This window comes from Pelodiscus sinensis, chromosome 19, assembly GCF_049634645.1.
Source record: "Pelodiscus sinensis isolate JC-2024 chromosome 19, ASM4963464v1, whole genome shotgun sequence".
NCBI classification, from domain to species: domain Eukaryota; kingdom Metazoa; phylum Chordata; order Testudines; family Trionychidae; genus Pelodiscus; species Pelodiscus sinensis.
The window spans coordinates 6,229,792-6,242,508 of record NC_134729.1 but is presented as its reverse complement, the minus strand read 5'-3'; the positions used below and the strand labels follow the sequence as shown (position 1 = coordinate 6,242,508).

Genomic DNA, 12,717 nt, shown 5'->3' with positions numbered 1-12,717 from the left:
AAAGACTAACAAGATGGTTTATTAGGTGATGAGCTTTCGTGGGCCAGACCCACTTCCTCAGATCAAATAGTGGAAGAAAATAGTCACAACCATATATACCAAAGGATACAATTTAAAAAAATGAGCACACATGAAAAGGACAAATCAAATTTCAGAACAGAAGGGGTATAGGGAGGGGGGGGGGGGAGGTAAATGTCTGTGAGCTAATGATATTAGAGGTGATAATTGGGGAAGCTATCTTTGTAATGGGTAAGATAATTAGTCTTTATTCAAACTTAAGTGTAAAGTGTCGAATTTTAACATGAACAAAAGTTCAGAGGATTCTCTTTCAAGTGTATTCTTAAAAGGCCTTTGAAGCAGGATGCAGGTAATCACGTTGAGACAATGTCCTTTCTGGTTGAAATGGCAAGAGACTGTTTTTCTTTGTGATCCTGTCTGATTTGTACTGTGGTGTCCAGGAAATGGTGTCAGCAATGGAAAATTAGACACCACACTCTACAGAAAACCCACTGACTCATACAGTTACCTACACGCTTCCAGCTCCCATCCAGAACACACCATACGATCCATCATCTATAGCCAAGCCCTTTGATACAACCGCATCTGCTCTAATCCCACTGACAGAGACCAGAAACTTCAGGATCTCTACCAAGCATTTATAAATGTCAACTACCCACCCGGAGAAATGAAATAAAGCAAATTTGAAAGAGCCAGATGAATACCTAGAAACCATCTACTTCAAGACGGACCCAGGAAAACCAACAATAACACCACTTGTCATCACCTACAGCTCCCAACTTAAACCCGTCCAACACATTATCAATAAACTACAGCCTATACTGGAACAGGATACTAGACTCCAAGAGGCTCTGGGAGACAGATCCATAGTCTCCTATAGACAACTACCTAACCTCAAGATGATTCTTACCAACAACCACAGGACATACCACACTAATACCAACCCTGGTACCTTCTCTTGCCAGCTTTGTCCACATATTCACTCTGCTGATAACATTATTGGACCTAACCAAGTGAGTTATAAGATGAAGAGCACATATTCCTGCACACCCAGAAATATAATGTATGCCATCATGTGCCGAAAGTGTCCGTCTGCTATGTACATTGGACAAACGTCTCAGACGCTTCGCCAAAGGATCAGTGCTCTCAAAACAGATATTAGACAGGATCCCAAAGAAAAAACAGTTTCTTGCCATTTCAACCAGAAAGGACATAGTCTCAACGACTTGATTACCTGCATCCTGCTTCAAAGGCCTTTTAAGAATACACTTGAAAGAGAATCCTCTGAACTGTCATTCATGCTAAAATTTGACATTTTACACTTAAGTTTGAATAAAGACTCTAATTATCTTACCCATTACAAAGATAGCTTCCCTAATTATCACCTCTAATATCATTGGCTCACACATTTACCTCCTTCCCCCATCCCTCTTTTGTTCTGAAATTTGATTTGTCCTTTTCATGTGTTCATTTTTTTTTAAATTGTATCCTTTGGTATATATGGTTGTAACAATTTTCTTCCACTATTTGATCTGAGTAAGTGGGTCTGGCCCACGAAAGCGCATCACCTAATAAACCATCTTGTTAGTCTTTAAAATGCTACATAGTCCTGTTTTTTGTTTCAGCTACACCAGACTAACACGGCTACATTTCTATCACTTTTAAAAAAATGCATGGTACCCCCCACGACCTACAGTTTTGACACACACAATTTTTTCTACCATTGCAACACATTTGTTTAAACAAGTTAACCGTAGCCGGGCAGGCGCTGACATTTTTGGGTGTAAAAGATACAAAAATAATAAAACATCGTAAAACTTACAACAAATTCAGTTTTCTCCAAATTTCAGTTGTTGACATTACCCCCTGTACTTCCCTTAAGTACCCCTAAGGGTACTTGTACCACTGTTTCAGAAACTTTGTACTAACATATATTGCAGCTTGGACTGCATGAAGTATTGCAAACTGTTGATGGTCTAAAATAACGATGGCTTTTCCTTTTGATAAAATTATCAAACTTATCATGATATAAGGTCATTTGAATGCAGACCTAGCTATGAAGATTAGTCAGTTTCTAAAGACTGCCTTTGAAGTTCTATCAAAGTGTAGGGGGATGTGTAGTTCTATCAAAGTGATCTTTTAAATTAAATGTGCTTTTTATGTACACAGGCATTTAAATACTTAAGGGAAGAAGTAAAAACCTTTCAGGGCAAGCCAATAATGGTAAGACTCTTTGTTAAATGTGAGTATGGGGAGGTTTTAAAATCGTGTGTGTCTTTCTTTAGCCAGCACAGTAAACTTATTAAATATGTGTTTTATGTTGCAAAACCTCTTCTCTACAGGACACGAGCTTGAGCCAATGTGAGAGTGGTGTGTGTTTGTGCATGAAAAGTTACTGTCTAGCATCTGGTGGTGATTTCCAAGTGCAGTTTCCAATGGAGATGCAGTGCATATATAATATAGTATTTTCAGCTTCCAAATTGGCAATCTTGTTAGTAAAACTCAGCAGAGGGATTAAAGATTTTAAATCTATTAATTTTGTATTGCTTGCTCCTTTAGAATGAGATTTAGACAACATGGCTGTGCAGGGTGAGTGAAGCTTGTCCTATTTGCTGCTGCTTGTACAGTAGCTATCATGTGAAGACTTGAGTTATGTAGTTGTCAGTCTGGAGTCTTTCACAGCACTGAATTTGCTTAATTTCTGAGTTACACTCAGATTATAGGGCAGTTATTTCCACAGAATGTAGCGCAAAGCTCAATGCCTTGAGTGATCCATTGACTTAAGACACCCGCCCTTCATTTTACTACACTATGTTGCAGTGTTGGTTATCCATTTTTACAGTATCTTGTCTCAAAAGGTTTATGCTCATAGTCAGCAGTTAACCTAGTTTTTCCTTATTCTTATTTCTATTATCTAGATAAGAAAAAAAACCCTCTTGTTGTTCCTTGTTCTCTCCTTCAGTGTGGCACACATAACTTGGTTTGGTCTCTTGTAGGCGAGGATAAAAGCCATCAACACATTTTTTGCTAAAAATGGTTACCGGGTCGTGGATTCCAGTGTGTATACTCAGCCAGTTCAAACACAAGCACAGTTTGCCTCACCACTGTTTATGCAGCCTGTATATAGTCCTCAGCAGTACTCTATTTACAGTATTGTGCCTCAGACTTGGTCTCCAAACCCTGCACCTTACTTTGAAACACCACTGGTAAGTAATTGGTGCCATGTTTCATATGATGGGAGGGGTCTTGTTATCGAGATGGATGGGAGTACATTGGGAATAGTGTCCCAAAAATATACTCTTAAAGCTTAGGTAACAAATTGGCCTGTGCTGACCTTTTGCTATCTTGCATTAGACGTGTGTGGTCATCTCTTCCATGTAGTGTTGGTTATTCTCCCTTGGCTTCATTTGGCAACGGTCCTGACCCAATAAGATATGCCCCTAACAGGCACCCTATCCTACTCCAGCTTCAGTTAAATCTCGGCAGCCTCCATTGTAAACTGAGTTTTATCCCAGGGAAAACGGGGGACGTGGGGAATAATTTTCTTGGTGCTCCCTGGACAGAAAAATCATGAAATTGTTGTGGCTTTATAGGCTATGGACCTAGGATAATTGTTTTTGATGGAGTATAATATAACAGTTGTAATAAGTGGAATGTGATGGCACAGGGTTGAGGTGTAAAACATTCTGGATAAAGCAGCAAGTTAAGTTAATGTCAGTAGTGCAAAAAAGGGTCAAACGACTGTAAACAGGTTTTTCTTTTTATCTTGACAGTTTTAATATACTTGTCTCTGCATTGCAGGCTCCCTTTCCTAATGGTGGATTCGTGAATGGCTTTAATTCACCAGGATCGTATAAGACAAATGCTGCTTCCATGAGCATAGGTCGTCCATTCCATAGAAACCGGTAAGAAAAAAATCAGGAAGCTGTCTATGCTTTTAGAAATTGCAGTTTCCATGGTGTCGTCAAGGAAAGCTTATTACCATCACCATTATGTCATGTAGTTGATCTAAATCACTCTTCTCTTTGTTTGCAAAATCTAAGTGGGATTCTTTTTATAAATTGAACATAAAATCCCTGCCAGCGTTCCATGAGGCCATACAGTAACAATAAGGACTCATTTGAAAGCGTCAAAGGTGTTCACATGGAGGCACATGTTTAAGGCTGAAACAAAGATAGCATCCTCTTAGAAGCACCGGTTTCTAACTCATGGTTGCCGTTATTTCCTAATCAGAAACTCTCACAAGACACTCAGCTTCTGTAGTGAGACTAACATCATATGTAAAGCCACTTATCTTATAGGACTTTAGAGATTCAAGCTCTTATTAGATAAAATTGCTGGATGCTCAATTTATTACACTGATTCATTTACGCGTCAGTCTCTTGATAGAATTTTAGAAAGTGAGCTCAAACACTTCTATTTGCAGAGGAGGAAAAGCCTTGTGTGTCATTGGAGCAGTGCGCTATGATTACAAAAGACTATAGTACTCTCGCCTTGTGTGGGTGGAAACTTTTATTTGCAGGCTTCCCTACTGAGTGCAGCAAGCAGACTGATTACCACAGTAATCGCTTTTATGTTTGAGGCTTCACTTGACAACTGCTTGTGCTGTAAACATTTGGTAATGAAGCTAAAGTTCATGGTCATAAATTGACGTGCTCAGCAGAGGATGGACTTTGAAATTGGGCCTTCAAAAAGAGTGAAGTGTTTATTGCTGCATTTGGAACAAACAAGGCAGCTTAATTTATAAAGAAAATTGTTTCTAATGGGGGAGATCCTGCCCCCAGTTGTTCCTGCACAACTGCCATTGAGCAATTTTAAAGTAGTACCTGTTAGTTACAAAAACTTAAATGAGACTCTTTATAGGACTCCTTGTGTTTGTTGACCTAGTCTTTGACAGTTGTTTAGCCCAGCTGGTGTGTACAATAAGGGCAAAAAGCTTCTAGGTGGGCAGTATACCCACTTCCTAATTTACCTGATGAAAATTATCAACATCATTTTTACCATTCAATCTGTGCTCTTACCAGCAGTCTTGACTCAGCCTCCAGTGTAGGCTAGCAGTCAAAGCAACCCTTTCATGTCCTCTTGGGGCAAGACTCCCCGTGATTTTTTGCAGTGAAGATTTATGTATATTTGGCATCAGTACTGTACAATCACATGGAATCATGCAAGTGTGGAACAGGAGTGGACCACAAGAGTCCATCTAATTTAGTCCCTTGAACTCAGTGCAGCACTGCATAATAGCTAAACCACTCCTGACATATGTAAGTCTCTTCTGTCCTTAAAAACTTCCAATGAGGGAGATTCCATGTCCTCCCTAGTCTCTGTTCCAGTGCTTAGCTACCCTGAAAGTTCAGAAGTTTTCCTGATGTCCAGCCTACACCTCCTGGAAGGGAGGGAGGGACAGCTCAGTGGTTTGAGCATTGGCCTGCTAAACCCAGGGTTGTGAGTTCAGTCGTTGAGGGTGCCATTTAGGGATCTGGGGCAAATCTGTCAGGCATGGTACTTGGTCCTGCTATGAGGACAGGTGACTGGACTCCATGACCTCTCAAGGTCCCTTCCAGTTCCATGAGATAGGTATATCTCCACATATTATAAATTTTATATTATTATTTAAGCACATGGCTTCTTGTCCTGTCCTGTGAGGATAATGAGAAATTTTCCAGCCTCCTCCTTGTAGAAAACTTATGTCCGCTCCCTGAGTCTTTTTTCTCCAGACTAAACAAACTCAGTTTTTTTCAATCTTTCTTCAAAATGTTTTCTCTGACTTAGCAGCTATAAAAGTTAGTTATGTAGCTGTTGAAGAGGAGAGGGATATCTAAAAAAGGCAAGTGGTCTCCTCTTTCCATATAGTTGAAAGACACATCTTCTTATGTAGAACTTCTCATTTTAATCTTCAGAGGTTCCTCAACTTCACCATGGAGCCCCATCTTATAGCTCTTTAGACAGAGCTCTGTCCTGAAGCCCAGCAGAGCATAGTGTAAACTATTCCTCTTATGAAATGAGATGACTTACTGAGTCCAAGGTTGTCCAGAAACGGTACCCAATAATGTTATGGCTTTAGTTAAGAGCTCCATATCTACTGGTGGCAAGAAGCTAACATATGCTTATTCCTAGGTAGCTCCTGCATTATTGTAGGAATTCTATTGTATGGTGCAGTCTCTAGAAGAGAATCTCCTGCCAGAGCAGTGAGAGTTTTAAAGGGTTATGACTTTTAAATGAGTCTCTACTGTAAAATGCCTTTTCAGTAGAGGGAATATAATTTTTGAGCTCCTACCTTTTTTTCCAGGTAGAAGAAAGTTGGAAGTACTTTGATTACATGGTTCATTGGAACCATGTGAAACTTGGTTCCAAACACATGTTTTGTCTAGGATGCGCTGTAGCCTTCACATCATCATGTTAGCTTAATATGAAGCTTTCCTTATGCCATAGCAACTTTAAAGCCTGTTTCTAGGATTTCAATATATTAAAGGAGGATAGCACAAGCCTCTGAGAAACATCCCATCTGCTGGAGTGCTATCAAGAGAAGTGAGATGCATGCTTAGAGGGTCGGCCCAATGATGATCAAGTATCGCGCTCAGAGAGAACAGGTCTGACATTCAAAAGTCTGGGCATCTGTTACATCACAATCTCCTTGCTCACTTTTCTACTGCTTCCTTCATTTTCTTTCACTTACCTTCTTGCCCTTTTCTCCTTTACTTTTCGTTATTCTGCCCAGACTAAGATTGTGTGGCCTTCTCAATGACCAGTGAGATTATGAGATCTGAGGGCTGAATGACACATCTAGAGTTCCTTTACCTGGAATGGATTCCAAGCTGGTAAACTTACATTACTTAACTCAAATCTGCTTTTCATGACCATTCCTGATCCTAAATCTTATGAGGTGCTCTAGTAAGCTCCCTGCCAATGCACTTATTTCATGTCATCTGGCTACTAGTCTAATTGAAAATGTCTCAAGTAGCAGGGATTCTTCCATTTCCCTTGACTGTTCCTTACTGGGGGAAAAAAACCAGCAAGCAAATGGTCTGGTAGCACTTTATAGACTAACAAAACATGTAGACGGTATTATGAGCTGTCGTGGGCACAGCCCACTTCTTCAGATGACAGTAGTTATCTGGGGATGGACAGTTACTGGGTGTGGAAAGGGTGCTCTGTATATTTGTTTAAATCTGATGGGTTCAAAGAGTTCCTTAAAGTCTCAGCCATCTTTGGTAATTTGGTATATTTTTTAAGTTTGTGTTGCTTTATATGCTTCATCAGCATGGATCCGTAAAATCTGCTGGAATATAGATTACAGGAGAATTCTTTTATTATAATATGGGGTTCCAATCTGGAAAGGGCTAAGATCCACTGATGCATTAGATGTAAGGTTCCCCCCCCCCCCCCCCCCATCTATATTTAACACCACTTAATACAATGTTTTTCTGTTTTGGCAGTAAACAGCTTTCACTTTCTAGGCCGCTTTGTGAATTCTTACAATGTGGCAGTGTTTGGGTTGCAGGGGAATCTTTACGTTTGAAGGTAATGGAATGTAATATTTACACAGGAGCACATATTAGATGATCACAGTGGTTCCTTTCTGGATTTAAATTTATCATTCTGACAAACCAATGTTGAATTATTGAGTTATGAACTTTTCTTTTTATATTTTTGAAATTTTTTTAACAAAAATAAAATCCTTGAGCCTAAATGGATGGTCACTTGAAATCTTATTTTGTTGGTGGAGAAAAGCCACATATTGGGTGGCTGAAGATTATTTAATAAATTGTGTTGGAGGTAAAAAATACTATGCCAGCTCTGTTCCATATCCCTGCTCTTACCCCTACAGTTTCAGGAAACTTTTTCCAGAGAGGTGGTTACATGCTGCTTCCTCTTCATAGCTTTTTGTCCTGTAAACTGAGCTTAATTTATCTCCATGTAGGTAATCCCTAGTTTAATATTAAATATTGACTGTTTTGTCTTTAAGGTATGCAAACCAACATTTGTGTAACTTCATTTGGCCTAGTTTGTTGCAATATGGCCACGTGTGCAGCAGTGAAAGGTTCATACTCTGACAAACTCCTAGATTGTTGTCATGGACTGACTTAATCCGCTTCCTTGTGTTGCAGATATTAGGACTGTAAAATGGCATTGGCAAGATAAGATGGGCTTCAGAATAATCAGAAAAATGTGTTTCTCAGCACATCAGCTGCCGTGATTTAAAATGTAGGATGGATGACTGTCCTGGAATACTTCCTGCATTATAGAACCAAAGAGGCACCTTTTTGCACATTAGATCAAACAGTCTATGTAGGAAGTACCCAGAGAAAACAGTGGCCAAATGGTCATTTGTCATTTAAAATGGCATTGGCAATTGTAGTATAGTGTACACGGAAGAATGAGATTATTAATCTGTCTTTCACTTCTGGTTCCATGCTCTACTTTCACAGTTGTGAATTGGATGCTCTTGTATTATCTTGAAATGCTTCATTTGGAATCTGCTGCTTGTATTTTGCAGAGGATAATATGCACAGCTATCATTAGGTAGCCACTGAAGTAACAAATTGGTTACACTTGAATGTGGTGGAATTAGGGCGTCTGTTTTATTCTTGCCCTTGCATAGGCAATTCTCCTTTTCTGTACTTCTTGTTGCTTGAGACCTGTGGTCACCGTTGATTGTGGGGGTATGACCAGTCCATCGCGAGGCATTCCACCTCCCCACCCCACCTACAAGAAGGAGCCCATGCTGATGCTACCTCCTGTGAAAATGGAGGTAGCGCCAGCTTCCTGCGGAGAGGGGGGAAGTCGCACAGCTGCGAACCAGGTTCGGTGTCTGAGGAAGTGCATGGGCTGCTCTTCCCTCTTCCCGTAAAAGCCAGTGTGCTTCCTCGAATGCTGGGTCTGTTGCACTGCTGGGGACTTCCTTCCCTGTGCTTCCTGCTTTCCTGCAGGGAGGGAGGAGTAGGAGTCCCAGGACTGTGCACCAGGACTGTGCACCAGCTCCAACTTCTCAGGAAGCACGCTGGCTGTTGTGGGGAGCGGAGGTGTCTCAGGGCCACATTAGTGAGGCTTAGGGGTTTTTGGAGGGGTTGTTTGTTTGCATCTCACTTGTGTGGCCCCACTGACTTTTCTGTGGGTCAGTGACCCCTGACTCAAAACAGGTTCCCTGTCCCTCTCATAGATAGACAATGCTGAAACATTTTGTGTTTGACACATTTTATTTAAAAATGAAGCCTGGTGGCCAAGCCCCATCTGGCTGCAGCATCATAACACTCTTGCATGCGCGTGCGCACAGATCCCAAACCTGAGCCTATCATGCACAAGAACCCACTGCCCTGAGCCTCTCATCCCCAAACTCGTGCCCTCCGACATCCCCAGTCTTCTGCCACAATACTCCTGCACCATCTACACACTGCAAATCTGTGTCCTAAGCCCATCCTACTCCCAACCTCCCTGCCCTGTACCCCTTACATACCCCAACCCAAACTCCTGCACCTCACATCCACAAGCCTGTGGCTCAGCACCCCAACACTCTCCAGCCTGGAGCCCCCTTCCTGATCCAGCATCCCCTTCTCCACTTCCTCCTGCACCCAAATTCCCTCTCAGAGCTTGCACCTCTCAGCTCTTCCCACACTCTCATTCCCACCTTAGAGTCCGCACCTCATGTCTCAGCCCAGTGAGAGTGAGTAAGGGCTAGGGACAGAAACTGATGGAGAGGAGGGGAACAGAGGGTGGGGCCTCATGGAAGGGGTGGGATCTTGGGGATGGGGTAAATCTTGGCTCACCCTTATATTTTAAAAAGTGATCTTGGGTGTAAAGAGGCTGGAGACCACTGCTCTTGACTAGTCACAGTCCATCTCCCTCCATTTCACTTGTATGTTAGTGATAGTGTGTTAACTGCCTAACTCTTGATCTTTTCCAGAGCTTTCTATTGTCTGTCACCTTTTTTTACTGTCAGGTAGGGACTTCTGGAAGACCACTCAGGATTACTGAGAAGAGGTGGTTTGAGGATGCCTAGTTATATGGTTTGGGAGCTGAACAAAGGAGCGTTTTGTCCTTGGACCTTCAAGTTAGGCAAGGGTGCATGGTCCCTCGTGGAATGTTTTTAATAATGGAGGTGGAACATTTATTTATGGTGTTTTTTAATTACTTCATGCCATATTATCCAATGGGCTCTAGCTTGTGTGGGAGTGAACTCTGCTTATTGATCCTTGTGTTGTGGTAATGCCAACCTCTTATTGTATCTCATACAGTGTGAAGCCTAATTTCCGATCATCAGGTAGTTCGGAACACTGTTCAGAGGGCGCAGCTGTGGTTGGTACAGTGTCGATGGGGGATGGACCACTGAACAGAAGTAACTTGAGGAATTTTGGTATAGAACGACATACCAGTACTCTTACAGGACAGCAGGAACAAGTCTGTTCTCCAAAGGATTACCCCACCTCACAGATGGAACAGAATGGAGACTACAACAGTGGCAGGGGCAGGTAATGGATTGCATCAATGAAATTCTTTCTTCACAATGAAAGAATTGTGTGGTGTGAGAAATGCTGTACCATGGTGTTGGGGAAACAATTGTGAAGCCCGCTCCAGTTGAATTTTTATAAAGCAATATAACTTCAGGTTTTGAACACAACTGTTCAGTTACCTGTGGAATGGTCTAGAGAGGAATTGACATTCAATTGAACAAGCAAATTGAGCCTAATGCATTTTGAACTTTCTAAAGTGAGGTTAAAAACATTTGGACTTAGCATTCATTTTTTTACAAACTCTAAAGATAGAAAATTCATACAATTAGTAGTATTTAGAGATGTCCTTGTAGAAGCAAGAGGAAGACAAAAGGACAGGGTAGGCCCGTTAATCAATGAGGAGGGGAAAAATAATAACACAATGTGAAAATGGCAGAGGTTCTTATTGACTTTTTCAGCTTTCACCAAGATTGTTAGTGGTTGGACATGAAACATAGTGAATGCCAGTGAAAATATGGTAGGTTCAGAAGCTACAATAGGGAAAGATCAAGTTAAATCCTTATCCTTATCTAGTTTAGATGTCTTCTAGCTACTAGGGGAGGGGTGTGCTGACCCACAGAAAAAAATCAGTGTGGGGCTGCACAAAAGTGAGGAGCAAAACAAAGCATCTCGCTGAGAACACCTCTGTCACTGGGGCCCCTGACTGAGAACCAGAAAAGCATTCCTCCACATTCTCCTCGTGAACCAGAGCGTGGTTGATCCTGGGCTAATAGATTTTGTGGGCCTCCCTAGGCTCTAGTGTGGGGCCAAAAATGAGGGCTTTGGGGTGTGGGAAGGGGGCTGCTGTTTAGTAGGCTTGGGGTTGGGTGGGTGGGTGTGCAGGAGCCAAACGGAGATGTGCAGTCTGGGTTGGAGGGGGTGCAGGTGTGGGCTGGTGATTGGAGGTGGGCGGGTCTGGGAGGGTGGTAGCATGTAGGAGTGGGCTAGGGATGGGAGGTTGTGGTCAGAATGGGGGTGGAGGAGTCGGGGTGGGGATGCAGGATCTGGACAATGCTGGGGAAGCCCCGAGCCTTGGGGACCAGATCCAGGCAAGCCAGGGGTTGGCTGTGGTCCCTGGGCCATAGGTTCCCCACCCATGCACTAGTGTTTGATTTAACTGCATTCTAGACTAATCAAGGAGTTGACTGAAGAGATACCTGAGTCATTAGCCATCATTTTTTTAAATGTCTGGATGATGGGGGAGATTCCAGAAGTCCTGGGAAAAGGCAAATATAGTGCCCATTTATAAAAAAGGAAATCAGGATAACCCAGGGAATTACAGACCAGTCCTCTTAACTTCTGTACCTGGAAAGATAATGGAGCAAATTTAATGAATCCATTTGCAAGCCTCTAAAGATAATATAAGTATCAGTATGGATGTGTAAAGAACATGTCAGAACATCCTGGTAACTTTCTTTGACAGGGTAACAAGCCTTGTGGAAAAGAGGGAAGCTGTAGATGTGGTATATCTAGCCTTAAGTATGGGTTTTGATAATCTTCCTCATTAATAAACTAAGGAACTAGAACCTACATGGAGCTCCTAGAAGATGGGTACATAAATGGTTGGATAACCACTCTCTAGGAACAGTTATCAATGATTCAGTCATGCTGCAGTGACATGAGTGGGGTCCCGGTGGGGTCAGTTATGGGTCCAGTTCTATTCAGTAATTTAGATATTGTCAGAGTACACTTTTTATAAAGTTTGTGGATGATACTAAGCTGGGAGGGGTTGCAAGTGTTTTGGAGGAACAGTCAGTTGCACATGTGGAAAATGACTGCCTAGGAAGGAGTACAGGCAGCCCCCGGGTTACATGGATCCGACTTACTTCGGATCCCTACTTACAAACGGGGTGAGGCAACCCCACACTAGCTGCTTCCCCCCAGCAGACCAGGGAGACGCCAAGCTAGCGCCCCCTCACCTCCCCCCAGCAGACTAGGGAGACGCGGAGCGGCTTTTCTCAGCAGACACCTCAGCTTGAGAATAAAGGACTGAGGGAAGTGAGGTGTGGGAGAATAAAACTGAGCTCTGGAGAAATGTTTGGCTAGAGTTTCCCCTACAATATGTACCATTTCCGACTTACATACAAATTCAACTTAAGAACAAACCTACAGTCCCTATCTTGTACGTAACGCAGGGACTGCCTGTACTCCAGAAAGGGATCTGGGGGTCATGATGGACCACAAAGTAAACGAGTCAACAGTGTGATGCTGTTGC

General features: G+C 42.3%; 1 protein-coding gene across 1 annotated transcript in view; it reads left to right on the top strand.

Annotated features, from left to right (window-relative positions):
- Positions 1-12,717, top strand: part of LARP4 (La ribonucleoprotein 4) — a 51,956-nt gene that overhangs the window by 27,576 nt on the left and 11,663 nt on the right. Inside the window, 4 exon segments of the mRNA XM_075902050.1 lie at positions 2,188-2,241; positions 3,015-3,224; positions 3,820-3,923; positions 10,248-10,481. Of these exon segments, the coding sequence (XP_075758165.1) occupies positions 2,188-2,241; positions 3,015-3,224; positions 3,820-3,923; positions 10,248-10,481 (602 nt within the window).